Source organism: Sabethes cyaneus, chromosome 1 (genome assembly GCF_943734655.1).
Source record: "Sabethes cyaneus chromosome 1, idSabCyanKW18_F2, whole genome shotgun sequence".
NCBI classification, from domain to species: Eukaryota; Metazoa; Arthropoda; class Insecta; order Diptera; family Culicidae; genus Sabethes; species Sabethes cyaneus.
The window spans coordinates 3,741,390-3,766,892 of record NC_071353.1 but is presented as its reverse complement, the minus strand read 5'-3'; the positions used below and the strand labels follow the sequence as shown (position 1 = coordinate 3,766,892).

Genomic DNA, 25,503 nt, shown 5'->3' with positions numbered 1-25,503 from the left:
TATATATTGTTTCTGTTTCGAGCGGTTATTAGAGCTTCGCGAGTGTATTTATGTTTACGAACTGATAGGTTATATGTTTGGTTCTAGGCGCAGATGATGCTAATCACGAAAATAAATCCGTTAGCATTTGAAAACACATTGGAAAACAGTGAAGACTGAAAAATAATTGGTGATTCTCTATCCAGGATATGTAAACCACAGAGAACAGACATCCATTCAGGAACAAATTTTCCGGGAATTCTTGGATAAAATTTCAAATTAAAATCGCCTAATATGCTAGCGTCATCACCACTACAGTTTCCCAACTAAATGATTCTTTTGATTCGCACACTGACAACCTTTGGCTCCTCTGGCGCTAGTATATATGGACTATAAGCGCTATGCTAGCGCCAGAAGCTAGCTGTTGTGAGTTTAGTGTAGAATTTCATGCGCCTTCAGCGACATCATCACTATAGTTTCCTAACTAATTTGACATAAGTTTTATCCAAGTGGGGACCTTTCGCTTGGATGTCTGTTCTCTGTGTGTAAACTTTACAGCTGACTCTATGTACTTTTGTTTCATGCGGTACAAAATCAAACATTAACATTTTTCTGCAATAAAGTTAATTAATTCGAATATTTTCACTTACCTTAACGTAGATAAACAAATTTCTTCCAATATTTCGCTACCTAAAATCCTGGCAATTGAAAGGGTTAATCAAAAACTGCATTTTATTTCAGCTTTTTTCAAAAATGTACGGAGTTTAACAGCGATTTTACTTTTCATCACTTTTTTTATGCAGCGCCTCTAAGCGGGCGATAGCTTGTCAAAAACGCTAATGCTGCTCCAGCAAAAAATAACTCTCGCTCGGTCTGTTTGACGTTTGGCTTATCCGCCCTTTTCAAATGTTGGTCGACATTGGTTTCCATTAAGGTGCGTTTAGATTGGCCACATGTGGCATGCAACTTTTTCCAAACTGTTCCCCGATGTTTCCAAGCAACATGGCAACGTATCCCGAACGTTCAGGTGGCAACAGAACCAACATTGACCAACAACTAGCTACATGTCGCCTACCGCATGTTGCATTCCACATGTTGCCAAAAAATTGCCCAGTTTAAACGCACCTTTAAGCATTGAAAGGCTGTTTATACCAGCTTTCTTGACAAATACACGTAAAGTCAGATTTGAACAAACAAACAGACCGACTGAGAGTTATTTTTTGCAGGAGCAGCATGAAAATGAACTCTCACTCGTTCTGTTTGACAGTTGGTTTATCCGCCCTTTTCAAATGTTGGTCGACCAATGGAACCAACATGAACTAAAGCCCTATAACAGTAAAACTTTGTAGAGCTTTGGCATGCATCTGACGTTTGGTTCGACCAGCAACCCTGTTATTTTGCTCTCATCCAGTCGCCCAGTCGGCTTCTTTCCTTGGACTTGGTTGCTTTGCACTCTCGCCTTGTTCGATTTCGATGGAAGTCCTTTCCGTTTTCTGTCGCGAAAAAGTGTACAATTATTGTTCATTTGAAGTATTGCAGTGCAAATTGAACGTGGATTTCTGATTGCTACGTTGAAGTTAAATGTAACAATTGGAGAAGTGATTTTCCTCTCAAATAGCAATCGTTTTTCGCCAGTGCTCGGGAGGACTTTGACGTCGCAGCCGTCGCTAGCCAGTGTGTGATTTTCTTGGACTTAGAAAATTTTCTGTCAGTCGAATCAAAGGTTCGGTGGCACATTTTTCTTCTCGAAAGTTTAACCTGATCCGGCAGGATGAGTGTCGAGGTGGAAGCTGCTGGTTCACAGGTATGTCCATTCCTTGATTTTAGTAAAATCCCATATCACTCGGGCAAAAATAAAATACCCACAGTCAAACAGACGAGGTTGGTGTTGGGACTTAGACGAAAATCACTCGTTTTCATAAAGAGAAAATGGCGTCCGGAGACTAAGTCCCACGTCGTCGAAAGCAACCAAGGGGAAATATTTAAAAATTAATTTTACGCTTCGGCTTGGTCAGAATGTACCGAAAATGTTATAGAAATCCGTTTCACGAAAATCTGCATCATCTGAGCTGGGGTCACTTTTTTGGTGAAAAAAAATTGACAAGTCCCCGATTTTTCCAGCACTTAGAAAAATTTTCGCTTCCCTTGCTGATGTTGGTTCGTTCGCTCTTTGTGCGCTGCTTGCTTGTCGGTCGGTTCGTTCACTTTTCTTTACCTCATGAATGCTATACAGTGCTGGTGCGCCGCCTGCTGCTTTTCGAATAGTATTTTTTTTATATTTAGCCTTCTATGGCCGTACTTGCAGTCGGAGTATTGTGATTTTCACAAGTGTTGGTCGTCGCAGCAAGCAAGTAGGTACGGCGTAGAGAGTTTCGTTTTATAGATATTTTTTTAGCAAAGTCTCATGCCCGCTAGCAATTGTAGAAGAAAAGCAATGTGCGAAATGCATACCATTTTTCTGCGATTGCTGTTATAGCAAGGTGAGGATTTTGTTTTCTTCTTTTTTAAAGAAATATGGTTACAAGTGACACGAACAAGTTATAATATAACATATTATGTTGAATAAAGGCGTTCGTAAATTTTTTTAGATTTTTGAATATATACTTTTTTCAGAGGTAGGTAATACATACATCTTTTTTACAGGATTCACCTAAACAGGTGAATGGTGACCGACTGAATGGTGTGAGCAATGGCCACTCGGTCGCGGAAAGTGGAAGCGCTGCAGCGAGTGACAGGGCAGGAGCTGGTGAGGAACGCCACAAAAGCCACAAGAGCTCCAGCAAAGACAAACATCGTGACAAGGATCGCGACCGGGAAAAGGATAAACACCGTGATAAGGATCGTGATCGTGAAAAGGACAAACATCGCTCGTCCGATAAGGATCGCGACAAGGACAGAGACCGGGATAAACACAAAAGTAGCAGTTCGTCGTCGAAGTAAGTTTTTTTGTTTCACAGTATAAAGTGTCATTTGTGATCTATTATTGATGAGAAACATAATTTTAGGGATAAGGATCGCGAGAAAGACAAATCCAGTAGCAGTAAGGACAAGGATCGTGACCGGCACAGCAGTTCGCACAAGAGCTCCCGAAGTGATAAGGATCGAGATCGTGAAAAGGATAAGGAACGATCTAAGGATAAAGAGCGGTCTAAGGATAAAGATCGCGACAAAGACAAGGAAAGATCCAGGGACAAAGATCGGGAGAAAGATAAAGATCGCGAGAAAGACAAGGACAGGGAGAGGAAAGATCGCGATAAAGATAAGGAAAAATCTAGCAGTAGCAAAGATAAAGATCGTGATAAGCACAAAAGTAGCTCGTCCTCGTCACATCGGGAAAAAGACAAGGATCGCGAGAAAGACAAGCACAAGAGCAGTAGCAGTAGCAAAGATAAAGACAAACATTCCAGCAGTAGCAGCAGCAGAGATAAAGATCGCAAGGATCGCGAACGTAGTGACAAACATTCTTCGTCCTCTAAAGACAAGGATCGGGACAAGAAAGACAAAATAAAGGAGGAATCGGTCGTTAAACAGGAGCCCGTTATCAAATCTGAATCTAGTGAAGCCAAAGCGGATAATAATCAAACTTTCTCGAATGGCCTCGAAAGCAACGAATCGTCTCAGGATGTGAAGGAAGTTAAACAGGAAGATCCGCTGGATGTCGACGCTTCCCGGGCCAGCTCATGCGACTATTCGATGTCCCAGTTTCGTGCAGACGAGAGTGCCTTCGTCATAAAGGAGGAAGCACCGGATCCGGATCGCATCCAGTACGAAGACGAGGAACAGGAGGAAGCCAGTCAAGTTTCCGTCAAGCAGGAAGAGGATTCTGAGGACGATGTTCCACTTTCGAAGCGCAAAAAGAAGGACACCGATGAGGACAATGAAGTCGGCAATAAAAAGAAGAAAATAAAAATGGAGAAAAAGGACAAAAAAGAGAAGAAGAAGAAGCGCGCCTATGAATCCGAGCCGGAATACGACGAGCAGGAAGAGGAAGAGGACTATGGTCGTGCCAAGAAGCAGGCCAAAAAGGCAAAGAAGGCCGCTGCTGTCGTTAAGAAGGAAACTAAAACCAAGGTGTGTGCCCCGTTGATGTTTTGGAAAGGCTAAAGCTTTGCTTTATCATTTTAAAAACTTAGATAGGCAAACTATTTTGTAAGATTCAACGGATGAATTTTATTTTGCAGGTTAAAACTGAGGAAAACGAAAGTCCAACTAAAGGTCGTAAGAAGAAGAAGGAAGAGGAGGAGCACGAAGTTTGGAAATGGTACGTATAGAGTGATTATTCTGTTTTTCATTCACATATGCCCTCATATGCTATTATAGTTCGAAGGTGAATGTTTGCTTAATTTTGATCAATTGATAATTTGGGTTTATACCTATATCAATATGCTGTTACAAACTTTTAAACATTGCTATGCAGCTAAAACAAAGTTTTCAAACTTGTTTGACAAAATGCGTTCAGTACTGCATTTGCCTCCCTAGCGGATCTCAAGAGGTACGCTTTTGGTCTATTAGGCCAGTTGTCGCATTCTAGAATTTGAATCCCAGTTGGGCTTGGGAGATGGTTTTGTACCAGGTGACCGCGCAGTCTGTCGAATTAAAACAGAAGGTCAGGTTCCGAAAACGGAGCGCTGCTGCTTTTGTATTGCATCTCATTGACAATTTATGCCGCCGTAATAGACATAGAAGAGGAGACGCAAAGAGAATTTGTTTATTTGCACATCGAACCTTTTGACATGTTCTTTGACGTCTATCGGTGGTTTGTTTACATGGTCTTAGAATGTGGGTTAACATTTTGAAAGTGAATATTGCTTAAGGCAAGTCAGAAAAGCACAAAATCTGCCATTACAAGAAGTTTGGAGGCCGACACTGCTGGATAATACTCTTTTAAGGCGTTTAACTCCAATTTATGCACATCCCATTTGCAATATTCGATTGGTGCAAAAACGATTGGTTCGACGGTGAATGCGAGCAATTAGTGCAGAAGAAGAATGCGTGCGAGAATGCTGCAACACCGTACGAGGGCGAATGTGAAGCGATATAAACAAGCACGGAGCAGGCAAAACTCGGTTTTCCGGAGGAAAAAGCGCCAACAGGAAGATCGAGATCGGGAGGCGATGGAAGAACTGTACCGTGCTAACGATAAACGGAAGTTCTACGAGAAGTTAAACCATTCGCGTAAAGGCTATGTGCCGCAGGCCGATATGTGTCGGGACTCAGACGGTAATCTACTCACGAACGAACGTGGGGTGATCGAGAGGCGGAAGCAGTATTGTGGCGAGCACCTTAACAGCGAGGTAGCTAAACATGAAGGTGACGATATGGCAACAGATCTTGGAGCACGTGCAGAAGACGACAGAATACCATCCCCCGACCTCCAGGAGGTAGCAGAAGAGATCGGTCGGAAGAAGAACAATAAAGCGACTGTTGAACGCCGCCTACAAGGTACTCTACCAACTTTTATGTCGTCGATTATCACCATTTGCAAAGGAGTTCGTGGGGCAATATCAAGCGGGATTCATGGGTGCCCGTGCCACCACGGACCAGATTTTCGCGCTTCGGCAAGTGTTGCAGAAATGTCGCGAATACAATGTGCCTATGCATCATTTATTCATCGACTTCAAATCGGCGTACGACACGATCGATCGAGATCAGCTATGGCAGATTATGCACTACCGTGGACCCCCGTTCGTTTGACCGTTTTTAATCTGAACACTTTTTAGTTTGCACCCCGCTGGTTTGCACGACGTGCAAATTAAAAATGGTTCAAATGTCATTCTCAACATGACATCATTTGCTTTGCAGACAATGCGCATAAACGCGATTTGTTTGTACTGATCTAGCGTGTTTAATCTGTTTCACATTGCGTTTTCCCAACGATTATGATAGAAATCCGATCGGGGAATGAAATATTCGCTGCTTCCAACTTCCAACTGAATCAAACCATCAAAACAATAACAAAGAGTAGGGCGACCAGTTCACACAAGTTCCAGCATGTTTAGGGTTGCCAGTTGTTCAAATTAAAAACTAACCCCGTTAGTTTGCATGAGGAATCGTTCAAACGAACGGGGGTCCACTGTACTACGGATTTCCGGATAAACTAACGCGATTGGTCAAGGTGACGATGGATCGAGTAATGTGTGTTGTGCGAGTATCAGGGGCAGTCTCGAATCCCTTTGGATCTCGAAGAGGGTTACGGCAAGGTGATGGGCTTTCATGTTTGCTGTTCAACGTCGCTTTGGAAGGTGTGATAAGAAGAGCGGGTATAGACACGAGTGGCACGATATTCACAAAGTCCGTCCAGCTACTTGGTTTCGCTGAGGACGTTACACGTACCTTTGAGAGGATGGCGGAAACGTACATCGGACTGAAAGCTGAAGCCAAACGGATTAGACTTGTCATTAATGTATCGAAAACAAAATACTTGAAAGGCAGAGGTTCTAGAGAAGTGACTGCTGACCTCCCTCCCCGGATTCATCTAGACGGTGATGAAATCGAGGTGGTAAAAGAGTTCGTGTATCTGGGCTCACTCGTAGCTACGACACCAGCATAGAAATACAAAGACGCATGGCAGGAAATCGTGCCTACTTTGGACTCCGCAGGACGCTGCGATCGAACAAAATTCGTGGAGGACCAACGCGCCCTTAGTGTTTTCGAACGGAAGGTGTTGCGCACCATCTACGGCGGAGTGCAGATGGAAGACGGAACGTGGAGGAGGCTACTACGTGGCTGGCAAATTGCGGCCATGGACCGAGTGGAATCAAGACGACTTCTTCGTACAGCAGAGGAAACTACGGCCTCCAGGCTGATTAGACAAGCAAGTTTGCAATATTCGACTAACAATTAGTAAACAAACCACGGGTGGATGTCAAATGGGAGAATCGTGTTCATTCGTGACGTCACCTTGCAAAACCGTATAGATTGGCGAGTGAAAAGATGGTAGAAAATTGGTAGGGGAAGAAGCAAAGACCAAAGTAAGATAAAGATGATTAAAAAATCAAGACTTTAACCACAGACATAACTCTTAGAAGGAAAATCAACAAAAATTATCGTACCTCACATTTAGCCTGAGCACTAGCACCATCTATGATCGACATTCCCAAATATCAAATAGCAATATGGGTATCCTTCGAAGTAGCAAGTATTTTTATGGGGAATTCCCCTTCTTTCGTCAAAAAGCGCCACTTTGACCAAAACGGAGACATTCCCAACTAAGCCCAAATTTGAAATGACGGTTTAATCGGTACGATGAATGGAAAACGAGTGTTATGTCTGTTTGTCTGTGCTTTAACCTTAGATAATTAAAGAACTAGCTACGCAATTCTTCGCAGATTTATTCGCCAGTAAGGTGGCTCCTAACGGCAAGAGGGTGTACTAGCCTGTCTTAGTGTTCGTAGAGCGCTCTCAGAGGCACACATTTGTCTACATCATCTGTCACCAACACTTGTGTAAAATGAGTAGGAGATACAAAAACTATGATAGTCTAGTAAACCCTGCCGTCAGTAGGTAGTGCTGATGACATACTTTTTACTCATCTATGAGGAAATCAAAGACTGGCATATCTAGTTCCTTTTAATAATCTTATAGCGTTTTTGTTTTTCAATCTGAGTTAGTTCCATTCGATTTTTGGGTACATAAACAAACGTTTTTCGGTTGTCAGTGTATTGCTGAAAGCAGGGTTGAAACTGTAAAAACACCCAGAACGAACCCGTCGTCTAAAAAGTTCAACCCAGAGCGTAACAAGGTTCTACCTGAGCGTAAAAACAAACGTTTTAACAGCCGTTTGACTGATACTAGGACGAACCTATAAGCAAAAATAAAAACGCTATAAGCTTTAACTTAGGTAAAGTCGTAAAGTGAACAAACACAAATTAACCGAAAAGTATAATTGCAAATGTAACAGCATAAATCCACGTCACTTAATCTACAAGACACAAATACACTACTAAAACGTAAAGTGGCTAATCAAGCAAAACAACTATAGTAAAAATGGCGAAAAAACTAGTAAATGTAATTTTATAGCTTGTATTTACAATTAGGTAATATAAATTTCACTGTTCGCAGTAGATTTTGACTTTGTCGCTTACGTCAGTTATGCCATTGTGGGCAGAACAGAACGGTTGAAGCCGGCATCGGCAGCGTGTTTACGAATTTAGTTTCAATGCTCACCACGAGTAATCAATGTGGCGCTACTGATGATGAAGCGAGTGCATGCGCATGACATGTGTCATTCTCATTTTTGCTGTCCGTGCTGTCTGTCATGTCGTCATGGTGTTTCTTCTTGCTTGAAACGAACGTGTGTTTTCTTTACTATTATCGACTAAAACTTGATTATGTAAAAGTTCTGAGACCACCAAATTCCACTCAGTTTAATGAGTAGTCTTGTTTCAACAGCGTGGCGATGCTTTCGGCGGCCCAGTTTGTTGGAAAATTGTGTTTTGGTAGTCAGAATCGATCGAGTAAAGCTTTCTCGAGCTAGCAAAATCATCGAAAAGATTCGGTTGCTTAATAAAATATTGTTAAAGTCGCTATATACCTTATTTTATATTCCGAATTTCAGGTGGGAGGAAGAAAAGCGCGACGATGGTGTTAAATGGAACCTACTGGAACACAAGGGTCCGGTGTTTGCTCCGCCGTACGAGCCGCTGCCGGACAACATTAAGTTTGAGTACGACGGTAAGGTGATGAAGCTGTCGCAGGATGCGGAAGAAATTGCAGGTTTCTACGCGCGTATGCTGGAGCACGAGTACACCTCCAAGGAAGCGTTCAACACCAACTTCTTCAAAGACTGGCGCAAATCGATGAGCTCGTCGGAGCGGGACAAAATCAAGGATCTCAAAAAGTGTAACTTCCGGTACATGCATAAATACTTCGCTGATATATCGGAGAAGAACCGTAATCGAACCAAGGAGGAAAAACTGGCACTGAAGGAAAAGAACGAAGCACTGATGAAAGAGTACGGCATTTGCATCATCGATGGCCACAAGGAAAAAATCGGTAATTTTCGCATTGAACCGCCTGGTTTGTTCCGTGGGCGTGGTGAACATCCCAAGATGGGAATGGTGAAGCGACGCGTCCTGCCGGAAGACGTTATTATTAACTGCGGCAAAGATAGCCAGTGGCCAAAGGCCCCCGACGGTCACCGTTGGAAGGAGGTTCGCCACGATAATTCGGTTTCGTGGTTGGCTTCCTGGACGGAAAATGTCCAAGGACAGGTGAAGTACGTCATGCTGAACCCGAGCTCCAAGCTGAAGGGTGAAAAGGATTGGCAAAAGTACGAAACCGCTCGCCGTCTGTTGAAGCACATTGACAAGATTCGTGACACGTACCGTGACGAATGGAAGAGTAAGGAAATGCGAATACGGCAGCGTGCGGTTGCTTTGTATTTCATCGATAAGCTTGCACTGAGAGCGGGCAACGAAAAGGACGAAGATCAAGCGGATACGGTCGGTTGCTGTTCGCTGCGCGTGGAACACATCGAGCTGCACAAGGAACTGAACGGGAAGGAGAACGTAGTTGTGTTCGATTTTCTCGGTAAAGATTCAATTCGGTACTACAATGAGGTGGAAGTCGAAAAGCGAGTCTTCAAAAATCTCGAGCTATTTAAGGAGAATAAGAAACCTGGCGATGATCTTTTCGATCGCTTGAATACCACCGTAATGAACGAGCATTTGCGGGATTTGATGGAAGGTAGGTTTTTGTTCTTTGAATAAGAATATGGGTCAGAATTGTAATTTATGTTTTCTTCACAGGACTCACGGCAAAGGTGTTCCGTACGTTCAATGCTTCCTTCACGCTGCAGAATCAGCTGGCCGAGTTGACCGATCCGGACATGACGGTGCCGGAGAAGCTGCTCGCTTACAACCGCGCAAATCGCGCCGTTGCTATTCTGTGTAACCATCAGCGTGCAGTTCCCAAGTCGCACGACAAAAGTATGTCCAATCTGAAAGAGAAGATTCGTCTCAAGCATGAAGCCATTGAAAATTGTGAACAGGAACTGAGGGTAAATATTCATTGTGTTTGAACCAAAGTGAACAATAATTATTCCTAACGATCTTCCAAAACAGGATCTAAAGAAGAGCTCAGTCCGGGACAAGGTTGCACGCGACAAGAAGCAGAAGATGCTGGAGCGACTCCAGGAACAGTTGAAAAAACTTGAACTGCAAGAGACTAATAGGGACGAGAACAAAACGATCGCCCTGGGTACTTCCAAGCTGAATTACCTCGATCCTAGGATTTCCGTTGCATGGTAAGCATTTGAAATTGTTGCTTTTTTGATTACTTTTCACTAACGGCTACCGTATTCTTTCACAGGTGCAAAAAGTTTGACGTCCCGATTGACAAAATCTTTAATAAAACTCAACGCGACAAGTTCCGATGGGCAATCGACATGGCTGATGAGAATTACGTGTTCTAAGAAACAGTGTTTCGCTTGTTTTTCAGTTCCTGTTTGGCAACGATAACGACGGACGATGACTACTGCACAATAGCCATCAGTACGCGAAACCAGGTAGTAATCAAACTTCAAGCTTCTAATGTCGAAGTAAGATATTAGGGGAGGCGACTCAGTAGTTGTATTTTGGGTTTTTAGGGTGATAACCATTTTACTGAAATTGAGTTTCACACAATTAGATAAAAAAAAGTAAAGTATGCTAGGGCACATATATGGAATTGCTGCGACATCAAACAGCAGCACAGCAGTTATGTGGAATCCGTCTGTAAAAAGTTTATATATTTATTAAACGAAGTATATTACCCTCAATCACCAACATTGAAAAAATAAAGTGAAGCGACGTCACTATCGTCGTACGACGAGAGTGAAGTAAAATTGAAACCGAAACGTGGGCTGCCTCAGAGCCAGCCGGTTTTTATTTGTTTGTTTTTAATTAGGTGTAGTTTAATTTATCCTCTTCTTCTTGTTTTAGGTATTTAGTCTGTTTTCAGTTCGGTATTCTACCTAATGTTTTAAATAGAACTAATAGCAATGAAAAAAAACTGTATTGTTTATCAGGATTTTGACGCAAAAAAAGAAGAACAAGAAAGCAGACTAGCGACAGAGTACTATTGCGTACATCAATAGTTTCGATTCGCATCTCTAGTTTATAAGTAGTAGCAATTCAAATTGTGCAGAAAGGATAAACATAAAAACGAACGTGAGTACTGTGAGTTGAGTGATTTGAAAAGTTTCCTTAAGATATTTTTTTCACTTTAATATACATACCAATGAAAAGAGTGATTGACTAGCTTTGGAATGAACATGATTTAATCAAATTAGTGCCGAAATCTAAAAAAACAACAGAAGTACGGATAATCTGTGTGGCAATGGAGCAATCGATAGTGAAGGGAAAAGAAGGGCAATTAAGCTAAAGTTCATATTTACAAAAACAAACCGTATATTCGTAATCCTAGTAGGTTATAACCGAAAATATTGAACAGAAATCATACTAAGCACGGAGAATCACGTACCATTTGTAAGACAAGCAAGAAATCAAGAAAAAATGTGCAGTAAAATCATTTTATTTTTAAGAGGCGTTTTAAGAGAATCATCAAACAAATCTGCATCGTTTCGTTCAATCGACGGGGCTTGAACTTCCTCTTGCCCCTCTGTACTACTGCTGGGTCATGGGGAAGAGGAAGTTTGGGGTGCATTGTGAGCGCCCTAGAATACGTTTACACTTTTTTAGCATCATCGACCACTTTATGCGGTTACCATTGGTTCTCTTTATGAAAGAAAACCGGAACCGGTCGAACATTCATCAGCCACAATAAACAACACACACACACACATATGGATTACTTGAAGTAAGTTAACTAACTGTAGTTGAATGAATCAGAAGCAAACAAAAAAAAAGTGTTTCAAAACAAAAAATAATCAATAAAAAGTGAAAAACTTCAACCAATAATCATGCAAAGAGTTGTTTGTTTTGTCAACATCCAAAAACGAATTGAACAGATCGAAGTAAACCGTGAGCGCGGACGGACGTGAAAATTTTGACGTCGCGAATTTTTCGTGTTCACATTAAAACATTTAATTTCAGTTTCATTATAAAACTTATATAATGACAGACTCTGTCCATACTTCGTATGTAAGCTGATATTTCCCAACATTTCGTTGGTTCCGGTCGGTACTTTCCGATTGGATCATGGACCAGTTAGCAGGGCCAGAACTAGAAGAATGAGAGTCCGATGTGCTTCTTTGAGTCTTGTAAAATGTATCCTGCGATCAAAGCCGGTGTTTGGAGGGAAGCAAGATGAACAATCTTGATTTGGAGCCAAATTGAGATATTGGAAAAAGTCGTCGCTGATGAATCAGTTACTCAAGCCTTACTCAAGCGGCAAGTGCCGTGTTCGTCCAACAGTGGTAGTAGAAACTGTGTGCTACGACGGGAATTCGAAGCAGCATCAAATTATTTAATGTCGTGCTCAAGAGAAAGTGGGATCAGTGCCATGCAGCAGTACTCTATATGGGGTTCTAATTACAACGCAAACTGGTAATTAAATCATTTCCTGTTTATTCATTTGGTAATTTTTATAAAATAATTTATGCTAATACTTTTTGTAGTTGGTTAGTTGAATCTATTTTCGGAGAGCGAAATAAGGCGCTATATCCTTGGCTTATTGAAGTCTGGCTTGTGGTTAATGCCATAAGTTCATCCCCGAGGGTCCGGAGTATCACTTAACTTTTATTAGCAAAAATACTTCCAACGTTTATAATGATTTATAAATATAAATATGGGAACGGATGGTACTGTTGTCTCCGTTTCCTCTTCCCCTATACATTCGAAAATGTATCATTGAACAAATTATGTTTGCTCTTGATACATTTTAAGAATCATCTCTGCGGCAAATGTTGCTCAGTGAGCCTGGCCGATTTAATATTCATTACAAACACCAGGATCAAACTGGCTGGGTATACATTAAATTGATTGATTGATTGTCAACATCTAAAAACGAATTCCGAACGAATATGCTTAGCAATTGCTCACGAAATGAGTAGACCAGACAGGAAAGGGTTTATTTACTATCAATATACTGCCATCAATAAACATCACAGTTTAATAAAATTGTGTGTGACCGGCCGTTACAGGACATGGGTAACATGGTGCTCGTAATGCATAACCCGTTCGCCTTCCATCGGTTTCTGCAACGCGCCCCCCGTTGCTCCTCCGGTGGCATCAACGTGGCTCCGGATGGTGACCGTCCGTTTAACCGTTTGGCGGTCCTCTCCTCGGTGCGTCTCCTCCTCCTGCTGCTCGGCGGGTTCCAACTGCAGCAGCTTAGCCGACTGTCGCCGTGCGTTGCCGTTCATTTGCTGCTGTTTCGGCGAAGTTGGTTTCTTCTCTGAGGAGGCCTTTTTGAGGGGAGATTTCTTCGTTGCTTTTGGGGCACCGATTGTGGTGACAGCCGCGACATCAGGGGCCTGCGTGGCCGGCGCATTGGCGTACGTGGAGGAGCCTACCTGGCGAGATTCTGAAACGTACATGCATTCCTCGTGTTTAACGCCATTTTTGTCGGTGCAAGTGTAACAGGTCAGGTCATTTTTCATACCTTTGAGGAAAGGAAAAAAACGGTTGAATTCAGGTTAATTTTTGAGTTTAGTAGAAATAATTAACGAGAATTTGATACTGCAAAGAACCTAGGTGTGGAAAGGCGGCAAAGAATTTTATAGAAAACCGGGACTAGGAACCGTGAGTTGAGGAGACGTTAGGTCCAATCCTGGCATCTCCATCCTGGTGGTAGGTGGCTAGGTGGTACGATGCCAACTATCAAACCACACGAAATGTACTTGCTTGAGAAGGCTATAGATGTCAAAGTGCCAGCAAACTTCGGAATCGGCACTTGAAGCAGAATTTGGTAACCAAGAAGCGTACTTAAACCGTACTTAAAACCGTAAAACCGCATTTCAAGTAACTTCCCGGTCAAAAAATTCAACTGGGCATAGAATAGAAATCTTTTGTTTTTTCTTAAAGTTATTCAATGTTTTCATACTGACATACAAGATGGAGCACCCTGTATTGGAGAGCCGCAAGTTCGACGTCGTAGTGCAGCAGGAGGTGTGCTGGAAGAGCTCAACGGAACGTACGTTCAGAGATGGACATACCATCTACCAGAGCTGCGGCAACACACACGAGCTGGGTACAGCTTTCATAGTGATGGGCGAGATGCGAAAACGGGTGATTACGTGGTGGCCAATCAATCCTCGAATGTGCAGGTTGAGAATCAAGGGCCAATTCTTCAATATAAGCATCATCAACGTGCAAAGCCCTCACCTCGGAAGTACCGATAACGACAAGGGTGAATTCTACGCGCAGTTGGAGAGTGAATACGACCGCTGCCCAAAACATGATATCAAGATCGTCATCGGGGATTTCAATGCTCAGTCGGCCAGGAGAAGGAATACAAAACCGGTGATTGGAAGGTTCAGTACACACCAGCGGATTAATGAAATGGGCCTAAGTCTTATCGACTTTGGCGCCTCCAAGAACACGGCCGCACGTTGTTCCAGCACAGAATCCGTCACAAGTACACCTGGAGGTCACCAAATTAGACAGAATCACAGATCGACCACGTTTTGGCCGACAGTCGGCACTTCTCAGACATCATCGACGTCAGATCCTATCGAAGCGCTAACGTTGACTCGGACCACTGCCTAGTGATGGTTAAAATGCGCCCAAGACTCTCCGTTGTGAATAACATTCGGTACCGATGCCAGCCTCGGTTAGATCTCGTGCGGCTGAAGCAGCTAGACGTCGCCGCAAACTAGGCGCATTCACTCGAAGCTACGCTGCCGGAAGAGGACGAGCTGGACAAAGCCCCTCTCGAGGACTGTTGGAACACTGTCAAAACAGCCATCAGCAGTGTAGCGGAGAGCTCCATCGGGCATGTGGCCCGGAATCAGCGGAACGATTGGTTTGACGATGAATGTAGGAGGGTGATGGATGAGGAGAACGCTGCGTGGGCGGTCAAGATGCGCAGTGCCACACGTCAGAACGTGGAAAGACGCAAACAGAAGAAGATGCAGCGAAACCAAATCTTTCGGGAGAAAAAGCGCTACCTGGAAGAGCAGGAATATTCAGAGTTGGAGCGGCTGCATCGTTCTCAGGAAACGCGAAAGATCTACCAGAAACTGAACGGATCCCGCAAAGGCTTTTTGCCGCGAGCCGAAATGTGTCGGGACATGACTGGCAGTATTCTGAAGGATGATCGTGAGATAACCGATTGGTGAAAGCAGCACTTCGACGAACACCTGAATGGCGCCCAAGCGGAGAATCATGGCGGCGGGGAAAGCGATTTGGACGGTGCAACAAACGGGAAAGAGGTGTCAGCCGCAACGATAGGTGAAGTTAAGGAGACCATCTCGGAACTGCTACCGTAGTAGTGGAAAGATGGGGTTATCTGCCCGATCTATAAAAAGGGCGACAAGTTGGACTGTGAGAACTATGGAGCGATCACCGTTCTCAATGCCGCCTTTAAAGTGCTGTCCCAAATCATTTTCCGCCGGCTATCACCAATTGCGAACAGATTTGTGGGAACTTATCAAGCCGGCTTCGTCGAAGATCCAAAAGGGCCGTGAATACAGAGTTCCCACGCATCATTTATTCGTTGACTTCAAAGCCGCATGTGATACCATCGACCGGAAAGAGCTATGGAAAATCATGGATAAGAACAGCTTCCCCAGGAAGCTCATCAAACTGATTAAATCTACTAATTTTTACGATGGATGGTCCACAGTGCTGTGTTCGGGTAGATTGACAAGTTCATTCGAATCATACAGAGGGCTTCTTCAAGGTGATGGTCTTTCATGCCTGCTGTTCAACATAGCGCTACAAGGTGTTATGAACCGAGCAAATATCAACACGCGGGGCACGATATTCAACAAATCTTGTCAATTCGTCTGCTTTGCCGATGACATGGATATTATCGGCAGAACATCTGTGGCGGTGGCTGAACAGTACACCAGACTAAAGCGCGAAGCAGAAAAGATTGGATTAAAGGTAAATACGTCTAAAGTACATGCTGGCCAGCGGAACCGAGGCCGAACGACACCGCTTGGGCAGTAGTATATTGATCGACGGCGATGAGTTTGAGTTAGTCGATGAATTTGTCTACCTTGGCTCACTGGTAGCAATGATACCAGCCGTGAGATTCGAAGGCGTATTATCAGCGGAAGTCGTGCTTACTATGCGATTCACAAGCAATTGCGGTCGAGCAGACTAAGTCCCCGTACAAAGTGCACCCTGTACAAGACGTTTATTAGACCGGTTCTCTACGGGCATGAAACATGGACAGTGCTCGAGGAGGACCTGCGAGTGCTCGGAGTTTTCGAACGACGAGTGCTAAGAACGATCTTCGGCGGCGTACAGGAGAACGGAGTATGGAGGCGGAGGATGAACCATGAACTCGCACAGCTTTATGGCGAGCCCAGTATCCAGAAGGTGGCTAAAGCTGGACGGATACGATGGGCAGGGCATGTTGCAAGAATGCCGGACAACTACCGTGCAAAGATGGTGTTCGCCTCAAATCCTCCGGTAGGAACAAGACGGCCAGGAGCGCAGCGAGCAACATGGTTAGACCAGGTGGAGCGAGATCTGGCGGAGAGTACCCGGTGTCCGAGGCATTGAAGAGCGGTAGCCCTCAACCGAGTTACATGGAGAAACAACAGGCTTTGTCTTAGGACGGCAAGCCACCTAAGTAAAGTAAGTAACTAGATAACTATAGGTAACGACAACATGAGAGAATGTTGCTTAATTTTTGGGTTAGGGGGCATTTAATTTTAATATGCCGACGGAATAATAAAATGGCAGAAAAAAATCCGTGGGCTATAACACCCCATGGAAACATGCACTAGATCTACCACTGCTAGACTTCCAGTGCTAATAACTAACCCCTAAAACCAGGAACCGCATATTACATACCTTTCTTACAGTTAGACCAATCGCGTGTCTCGAAATCGGCCAAAACCTTAGCCACCTCGTCATCGTTCCGATAGCTCAGCACGTACACATCATCGCTAGTGATCGGTTCCGCTTGCAAAATCTTCTGACTGCGTCCGTGAGTGGGTAGGAAATGCGTGTAGAAATCATAGTACGCGGGATATACGACACTCGCCGTGGTCGGATAGGGTTCCACCTGATGGGGACGTTTTCTGTTCGAACGCAAATCGACTGGCTGATAACGGTAACCACCGCCGTTAGTTTCCCCTTGGCCAGGTTTTGTGTGGACAACGGTCTTTTTGGTTGGAGTCACTTTCGGTTTCTTTGTTGGGTTCGTTGGGTTTAATGTGATGCTTTCCGCTTGCTTAGCGGAGTGTTCTTCATCTTCATCCTCTTCAGCATCGTCATCACTATCACTATCGCGATCATCCTCTGGTTCTTCCTTTTCGTTATCTTTACTGTTGTAGTGTTTCTGTTTTACATAGGAAAACTTGTTATGATGAGGAACAGTTGCATAGGCGCAGGATTCCGATGTTGTTTCGGTTGCTGGATCCTTGCACACGTGACACACCATTCCATCTTTCTCGTAGGCCTGGCAGTTCTTAGGATTCTTAGCGAGTCGGCGACTTTGAGCTTCCGACTCTTGCTTAATCCGTTCATAGTCATCCGAAGGAGTGAAATCGAACCGATACTGATAGCCACCAGCCTCTTTCTCCGAGTCGTCGTTATCCTTGTTACGTTGCTGATCTCGATCTCGGAAGTGTCGGTTGACAAATCGTTCGTAGCGGTCAACGTAGCCATCCGGTCCGTCAACACTTCGGTCATTACCATCTTCTTCGTCGTCTTCACTATCACCCGGTTCCTCTTCACTGGAAGCTGTTTTCCGTTTCGTGCGTGCCAGCTTTACTTCATCCGGATTGATGTAGTTCTCGGCCTTGGCAAAGTGCGGAGTAGCCGATATTAATTCCAAATTACCAAGGTTGAAATCCGTCGGAAAATAATCCTGTTCGTTAAAGGATTTTTCATAGGAACTAAAAAATTCCGTATCTTCATCGCCAAAATCAAACGCACGAAAATCCACATCATCGGCCAGAGCTTCACGAGATTGAACGGCAAACACTGCCACTGTCACAATGCAGTACACGAAGCGGGACACCATTTTTTTTTTTGGGGAACAAAAACTGATAATACAGAAACTAACACTTTTTTTCTGCACTCTGAATGAATAATCGAATAGCACTAGTTCGGCAATCCCAGTAGGCGGCACAATTTATAGGGAAAAGTGTTATAGCACAGCTCCCTTTCTTCTCGCTTTTAGGAGCTGCGTTTTTCTGTGTCTCCTAGCGCGGGCACAGATTTAGCTGCAGTTGGATAATAAAACAAAACGCGAATTGCGCCCGTGGTCAGCTCCAAAAGCGGCATGCTCTTATTAATCGATGGCGCGTAACTTACCCCGCTCGGTTTGCGCATTTGCATACCTATCGATTGCTCCTACCATCATCGCCATCGCGCTGCTGCTATGCTGCTGGTAGATAGGTGTTATTCTCTATTGTCGCAGCTAAACATTTTTGTTATTGTTTTCATTCTTTCTTCCTCTTTCTTGCTGTTCAATTGCATCTGTTACGGTTGATTATGTGCGCTCTCGGCGGATCGGCGTTTTGTGCGAATCGGTTGATTGACACATTTCTTTTTGTTTTATTTTTTTCCGCGCCTTTGAGTGCGTTTGTCAACAGCTCCTACGATTGAGGTACTAGGTATAGTTCAATGGTTGGTCTAGTTACCTGGTGCAAAAAAAAACAGAAGTTCGAATAAACTTACGCTGAGGTTGGATTTCAAACTAATTGAGTTGAACCGCCCCGTTTCTGGTTAATTTTCACCGATTTATTTTCGTTCATATGCATTGGTATTTCGCCTTGCCGATATTAGAACCTGTAGTTACGTTTATGTCCTAAACTAATTAGTAGTTACTTGTATATTTTTCTTTTAATTACGAACCGGTTTATAATTTACGTAGAACGTACCGGTTACGGTTTTTGCTGTTTTACTTGGTGGTGTTCGGAGCGATTCTTACAAGGCGTGTGCCCAGCAAAGAAGCACACAACAGTTGGTGTGGTAGTGTTTGTAGTTTAGTCTAAAAATGCAGGCCCGACCTCTAAGATGAGCCTTTCGGTACACAAATTGCCGATTCTAGTTTTGTCAATCAGTGTGTTTTTTTGTTGTTGTTGTATAAGTATAGGCCAAACGGCTGTAGTAAATTAAATGTTGCTCAAAATGCTATTGTTTGTTCATTTTCACTGTGCTGTGGTTGAATGCTTAACTCTCTATATAGTAAATTCCTGTTGGCATATCTACTTGTTACATAGTGTAGAATTGGTTATATAGGTATGTGGTATATGTTGCTGTGTGTTCAATTGCCCTTCCTAACCATATGCAGGGATTACAAATAAAACACGTTAATTTTTTTAAACATTGAATACTTTTCTCTACCTTCATTTGTTGTGTTGATTGCGGCAATCTTCCGCTATGGACTTTGTGAAATACTATCAAGCCGCAACGCATAACCTACATAGTTACAATAAACAAACTTCGATTACTTGAACTTCCAATGCGGTCGAGCAACGTTGAGATATTTGTATGATAGTCTAAATTTAATGCTGGTAATCATAACAAGTGTACATAAGCCGGGCAAAAAGCACTCTCACTCTTACATTCAACATATAAAAAGCATTCACACTCACGCTGGCCGTAAATTTAGATTCCTTTCTTGCCGGCCGGAAGCCACTCAAACCGGGTTTAATTTTGGCACGATTTTGCCTAATAATTTATATGACAGAAGCTTTATCGTAACAACAAAATTTGATGAAGATAGCAAGAAAAAAAAAAATACAAAGAAAGTAATAACAATTTTACGCAGAAAAAAAACTCTTACCAGATAATACACATTTTTTGCAGCATGGTTTTGTCTGTCGTCAAGAAGACGGTAGAAAATCATTTGTTAAATTTTCAAATGCCTAACAAACTAGATAAAATAAATCTAAATAAACATCGCAATATGTTACACTCTTAATCTACAGGACAAGAAAAGATTACATTATAGTAGTTGTTTGTTTTTTTTTTGCAAGGAAAATCTCTATTGCAGCTTTCCTTTGATCTATATATTTTGTCGTTTGAATTTTCTTCACAAGAAAATCCAATCCTTGTTTCGCTTGCCTTTTGCTTTGGAGTCTCACCGAAGAAAACAATTCCTTTCAAAAAGTATCTATCTGGGGCTAACTACTTTTCCGCATCTGCTCATTCTGACTAATTACGACGGTTTGATTCTGTTTCTGTTCTGTTCATTTACGCCGACATTATTCAATCGGCGAATTCATCAACCTCGATCGTACCGTTTCCGTTGCTTGCCGAACCTCCGTTGGTAACGATGGCCGCCACCGGTGACACTTGCTCGACCAGTTCCACCTTGCTCGGGGACACCTTGACGGCGGGTTCCGGAGCGGCGGCCACTACGGTGGTGTTGGTGGTGGTGACGGCGGCGGTAGTACCGTTGTTTTTCACGCTATCCATGTTCGGCACGTAGTCCATGGCCATCAGGCAGGCAAACACGGTCATTATCATTTTCGGTTTCACCTCGGCGATGTCCTCCGGCAGGGCGTATACGCGGGCACCGATTTTACGGGCCATCGAGACGGCATACTTGGCGTTTTCGAGGTTTTCCTGCAACGAACGAACGAATGAAATAGAATATCAGAGGCTTCATAGCGGGACCCGGGGAAAGATAAGTGCCCCTTTATTTATTAGCTGTGGAATAGTTTTCGCTTAAAAAACGCCAACAAGCTGAATCCAGGTAATATCTTAATGTTGAACAAAAATATCACGCGCCTGTTAAATAAATTCCAAAAAATTTAAAATCTTTAAGAAATAAAATAAGCTCATGCATGAATTTCAGCCATTTTACACTTGAACAACATGTGCTTTCTCATTTGAGTCGTTCAAAAACATTTTCCAGCGATTTTCTTATTCTCTATAACTTTTTAAAAATGTTTTGTTTTGCCAGAGTGAGTGTGCACCATTTTCAGAGGCAAGGTGAGCACTCTGAAATATTATTATTGTTGAAATACAGACCCAACATTATTATTGTAAACTTAGCAACCTGTGATTTATACGTTTACTATAAATACGACTAGCTCTGATGCGTGTCAAACTCTTTGTTAATAAACCGTCACTGCGTTAACAACTTGTGTTTCTCTACAGGTTATGGGCTCCCACGCAACGGGTAACCATAGTAATTGCGAGTCGTATTAAAAAGTGTTTTACTCATCGAATTTGCTATAGAAGTTATTTTTACGTTGGAAGGACCGAAGAATTCCAGAATCGTGAAAATGGAAGAGGACCGTACACAACGGGTGTACCTGTTTGACGGAAGGATTTTTTCAAATTGGAGTTTCCGGATGGAATTGTCTTTCTACTGAAACAGCTGACCGGAATGAAGTACAATGACAAGTCGCCGATGGAGGAACATATCCTTGTTTTCGAAAAGGTAGTACGTGAACTGGAATCCGTTGAGATGAATTTTACTGAGGCCGTGATAGTATTCTTTTTGCTGCAAACGATGCCCGATTCGTGCAAGTAGTTAATAACAGTTTTGGAAACGTTACCGGTAGAGCAATGTTCGATGGAATTTGTCAGGACAAGATTGCTGAATGAAGACGTAAAGCGACAACACAGCACCGAAAAGCTGGAACCTGGAATAGCATTTGCTGGTAAGGGCAGGAAATTTACGTTCAAATGCCACGCTTGCGGAAAAATAGGCCACAAACGGGCAAACTGTCCAGAGTCTGGACTCCAGACATCAGACAGACGAACGATGACGTAGCTTTTGTTACATCGGAAAAGGAACCTAGAGACGGTTTTCGCTGGGTTTTCGATAGCGGAGCATCGGAACATATGGTAGGAGACAAAGAATACTTAGTGAACGTTCGTAGCGGAGAGCACCATCGGGCATGTGGCCCGGAATCAGCGGAACGATTGGCTGGCCGATGAATGTAGAAGGGTGATGGATGAGGAGAACGCAGCGCGCTCGGCCAAAATGCGCAGTGCCACACGTCAGAACGTGGAAAGACACAAACAGAAGAAGATGCAGCGAAACCAAATCTTTCGGGAGAAAAAGCGCTGCCTGGAAGAGCAGAAATATGCAGAGTTCGAGCGGCTGCATCGTTCTCAGGAAACGCGAAAGTTCTACCAGAAACTGAACGGATCCCGCAAAAGGCTTTGTGCCGCGAGCCGAAATGTGTCGGGATAAGACTGGCAGTATTCTGACGGACGATCGTGAGGTGACCGATAGGTGGAAGCAGCACTTCGACGAATACCTGAATGGAGCCCAGGCGGAAAACCATGGCGGCGGGGAAAGCAATTTAGACGGTGCAACAAACGGGGATGAGGTGCCAGCCCAACGATAGGCGAAGGAGGCCATCATGCAGAACTAAAGAACAACAAGTCAGCTGGAAAAGATGGCATCGGCGCGAAGCTTATTAAAATGGGACCAGAAAAGCTGGCCGTTCGCATGCACCGGCTAATTGTTAGAATTTGCGATACGGAACAGCTACCGGAGGAGTGGAAAGATCCCCGATCTATAAAAAGGGCGACAAGTTGGACTGTGAGAATTATCGAGCGATCACCGTTCTCAATGCCGCCTATAAAGTACTGTCCCAAATCATTTCCGCCGACTATCACCAATTGCGAACAGATTTGTGGGAACTTATCAAGCCGGCTTCCCCGAATGTTGGTCTACAACGGATCAAATATTTACACTGCGGCAAATCCTCCAAAAGGGCAGTGAATACAGAGTTCCCACGCATCATTTGTTCGTTGACTTTAAAGCCGCATATGATACCATCGACCGGAAAGCGCAAGACGCGGGGCACGATCTTCAACAAATCTAGTCAATTCGTCTGCTTTGCCGATGACATGGATATTATCAGCAGAACATCTGTGGCGATGGCTGAACAGTACACCAGACTAAAGCGCGAAGCAGAAAAGATTGGGTTAAAGGTAAATACGTCTAAAACAAAGTACATGCTGGCCAGCGGAACCGAGGTCTAACGACACCGCTTGGGCAGTAGTATATTGATCGACGGCGATGAGTTTGAGGTAGTCGATGAATTTGTCTGCCTTGGCTCACTGGTAACGGCGGACAATGATACCAGCCGTGAGATTCGGAGGCGTATTATCAGCGGAAGTCGTGCTTACTATGGGCTCCACAAGCAATTGCGGTCGAGCAGACTAAGTCCACGTACAAAGTGCACCCTGTACAAGACGCTTATTAGACCGGTTGTTCTCTACGGGCATGAAACATGGACAATGCGCGAGGAGGATCTGCGAGTGCTCGGAGTTTTCAAACGACGAGTGCTAAGAACGATCTTCGGCGGCGTACAGGAGAACGGAATATGGAGGCGGAGAATGAACCATGAACTCGCACAGCTCTACGGCGAACCCAGTATCCAGAAGGTGGCTAAAGCTGGACGGATACGATGGGCAGGGCATGTTGCAAGAATGCCGGACAACTACCCTGCAAAGACGGCGTCGCCTCAAATCCGGTACGAACAAGACGACCAGGAGCGCAGCGAGCAAGATGGTTAGACCAGGTGGAGCGAGATCTGGCGGAGAGTACTCGGTGTTCGAGGAATTGGAGAGCGGTAACCCTCAACCGAGTTACATGGAGAAATTTTGTTCAACAGGCTTTGTCTTAGGACGGCAAGCCACCTAAGTAAGTAAGTAAGTAAGTAAGTAAGTAAGTAAGTAAGTAAGGTTGCCTATACGGTTTACGTTCATTTCCTAGGAGATTTATTACAAGCAACTTTGTTGGAGGTAAAAAAGGCTCTATCTGTTGTAATACATTTTGTGATACAATATGATTAAATTGTGTAACATGGGGTGTATCCGAAATAAATAGTTAAAACACTCTATTCAGAACGGTTTTAGAGCTTGCAAAAGCACCCACTTCTTTCGAAATAATCAAGTAAGTAGCAACTATTTAATAGCTTTTTACCATCGAACATGCAACCAAAGTTTGCATCATTGCTGACAAATAGATAATCAATAGATATCTCATTCTATTGTATGAAAAACAACGTTTGTAAATATCTAAAGCCATTAAACTAAATGAATAGTTTTAAATAATTTGACAGAGCTGGGCTGAAATGTTTTATATCATACATGTACCTTACACATTTCCCTCCATAAAGGATAATCAATTACTAAACCTAATTGAATTAAATAAATAATCCGCAAATTTTTAGAAACGATCTGAACGGAGAAATATTCCGAGATTGAATTCTAATTTGAAAATAAAAATACCCATTCCATTCCAGTCGCTCTTCTTTATCGACTCAGTTCCCTATAAACAGCGGCAGCAACAGCAACAGCGCATGCGCCACTCATCGTCAGGTATAGGTTTTATTTTTAGTTTTCTCACTGCGAAGTTTATTTTCAACGAACAACACTCACTCTCTCCCTCTCTCTTTCTGTTTCCCCTATATTGGATTCATTCTGGTAAAAATGTTTATCCGTCGCATTCCTGATGTCTACCAGTTTTTTTGCACATCTGTTTGTAATATGAAAACGCTAACGAAAGCATAATAGCCACAGGGCACTCACCTCGGTGTTGCCGCCCTCTTTCACGTTGTCGTAGTTAATACTGCCCGGCTTGATGGCATCGATTAAATCGATCACAACTTTACCGTCGGCAATGGTCGAATCCTGGAAGTTCCTTAAGCTGGTACTTTTGCCGGCATTTTGCAGTTTCGAATTCACCCACTGTACGATTTCTTTCTCGATAATCGGATTGCCGGTATTAGCCAACCGCGACAGTATGGACAGCGTGTATGCACGCATCAGTTGCCAAATGAGCGCTAAAATAATAATATGTAAATCCATGTGTGTTCCACACACAAAAGAAAATATGAAACCATACCGAGTGTTAGCGTTGCATTGCCATCGCTCAGGTCCTGACCGGCGATGCCGACTAGAGAAAATTTAAGCTGCTTGCCCAGCTCGACCGCATAGTTGCAGTTCTCCAGCTTCTCCATAAATTTACGCAGCGGCGTAAACTTTTGATGTACCTTTTTCCAGTTCACGATGCCCGGTTGGATGATGTCGAACAGCTGGAAGATGATGATACCGTCGGCCAAATCCGAATAGAGCCAGTTGACGTGCGGCTTCACACCCATCGAGTTCATCCAGTTGCGATAGGCTGAAATCGAAAGTGGAGATTAAATTTTCACTTTCTAGTTTGGTAGCGTGAAATTAAATCGCATAAAAAAACCTACTCTTCTCTTCACGCGTTTCCTCGATCGATTCGAGGCCTTCGATTTCTTCGGGCTGGTCTAATCCCGGATGATTGTTGAACAGATTGGCAACAAATGCCAAATTAAGCTTATACACTCCATTAACAACGTCCTGCGGAGTCACGAATGAGCGGCAGTTCAATTTTGCTGCCTGCTGGAGCATCACTTCTGCTCGATTGATGGCGTTTGGTTCCTGAAACATAAAATCAGAGGTTTTAAATTTTTGAATTGTTTCGATGTTTCGATCTCCA

The 25,503-nt window shown here is 43.5% G+C and overlaps 3 protein-coding genes across 3 annotated transcripts in view; 1 reads left to right on the top strand and 2 right to left on the bottom strand.

The window, feature by feature from the left end:
* Window positions 1-1,415: 1,415 nt before the first annotated feature.
* Window positions 1,416-11,877, top strand: LOC128735073 (DNA topoisomerase I, mitochondrial). The gene is made up of 8 exons (XM_053829556.1): window positions 1,416-1,783; window positions 2,623-2,915; window positions 2,985-4,050; window positions 4,161-4,240; window positions 8,537-9,666; window positions 9,729-9,979; window positions 10,044-10,225; window positions 10,291-11,877. Exons 1-8 carry the CDS (start codon window positions 1,751-1,753, stop codon window positions 10,391-10,393), a joined length of 3,138 nt encoding a protein of 1,045 aa, XP_053685531.1. The 5' UTR covers window positions 1,416-1,750; the 3' UTR covers window positions 10,394-11,877.
* Window positions 11,878-13,057: 1,180 nt separating this feature from the next.
* On the bottom strand, window positions 13,058-18,069 carry LOC128733958 (uncharacterized). The gene is made up of 2 exons (XM_053827875.1): window positions 16,893-18,069; window positions 13,058-13,524 (listed from the first exon to the last, which is right to left on the bottom strand). Exons 1-2 carry the CDS (start codon window positions 18,067-18,069, stop codon window positions 13,058-13,060), a joined length of 1,644 nt encoding a protein of 547 aa, XP_053683850.1.
* Window positions 18,070-18,776: 707 nt separating this feature from the next.
* Window positions 18,777-25,503, bottom strand: part of LOC128732553 (plastin-1) — a 52,257-nt gene continuing 45,530 nt past the window's right edge. Inside the window, exons 3-6 of the mRNA XM_053825826.1 lie at window positions 25,235-25,445; window positions 24,880-25,158; window positions 24,564-24,817; window positions 18,777-20,624 (exon numbers count right to left, since the gene is read on the bottom strand). Of these exons, the coding sequence (XP_053681801.1) occupies window positions 20,265-20,624; window positions 24,564-24,817; window positions 24,880-25,158; window positions 25,235-25,445 (1,104 nt within the window). The 3' untranslated portion in view covers window positions 18,777-20,264. The remainder of the gene's footprint in view (window positions 20,625-24,563; window positions 24,818-24,879; window positions 25,159-25,234; window positions 25,446-25,503) is intronic.

Coding starts and splice junctions, on each gene's coding strand:
- LOC128735073 (XM_053829556.1), top strand. CDS start 1,751: ATGAGTGTCGAGGTGGAAGCTGCTGGTTCACAG. Junction 2,916..2,984: donor AGTAGCAGTTCGTCGTCGAA/GTAAGTTTTTTT, acceptor ACATAATTTTAG/GGATAAGGATCGCGAGAAAG. Junction 4,241..8,536: donor GAGCACGAAGTTTGGAAATG/GTACGTATAGAG, acceptor TCCGAATTTCAG/GTGGGAGGAAGAAAAGCGCG.
- LOC128733958 (XM_053827875.1), bottom strand. CDS start 18,069: ATGGTGTCCCGCTTCGTGTACTGCATTGTGACAGTGGCAGTGTTTGCC. Junction 13,525..16,892: donor TTGGTCTAACTGTAAGAAAG/GTATGTAATATG, acceptor CTTTCCTCAAAG/GTATGAAAAATGACCTGACC.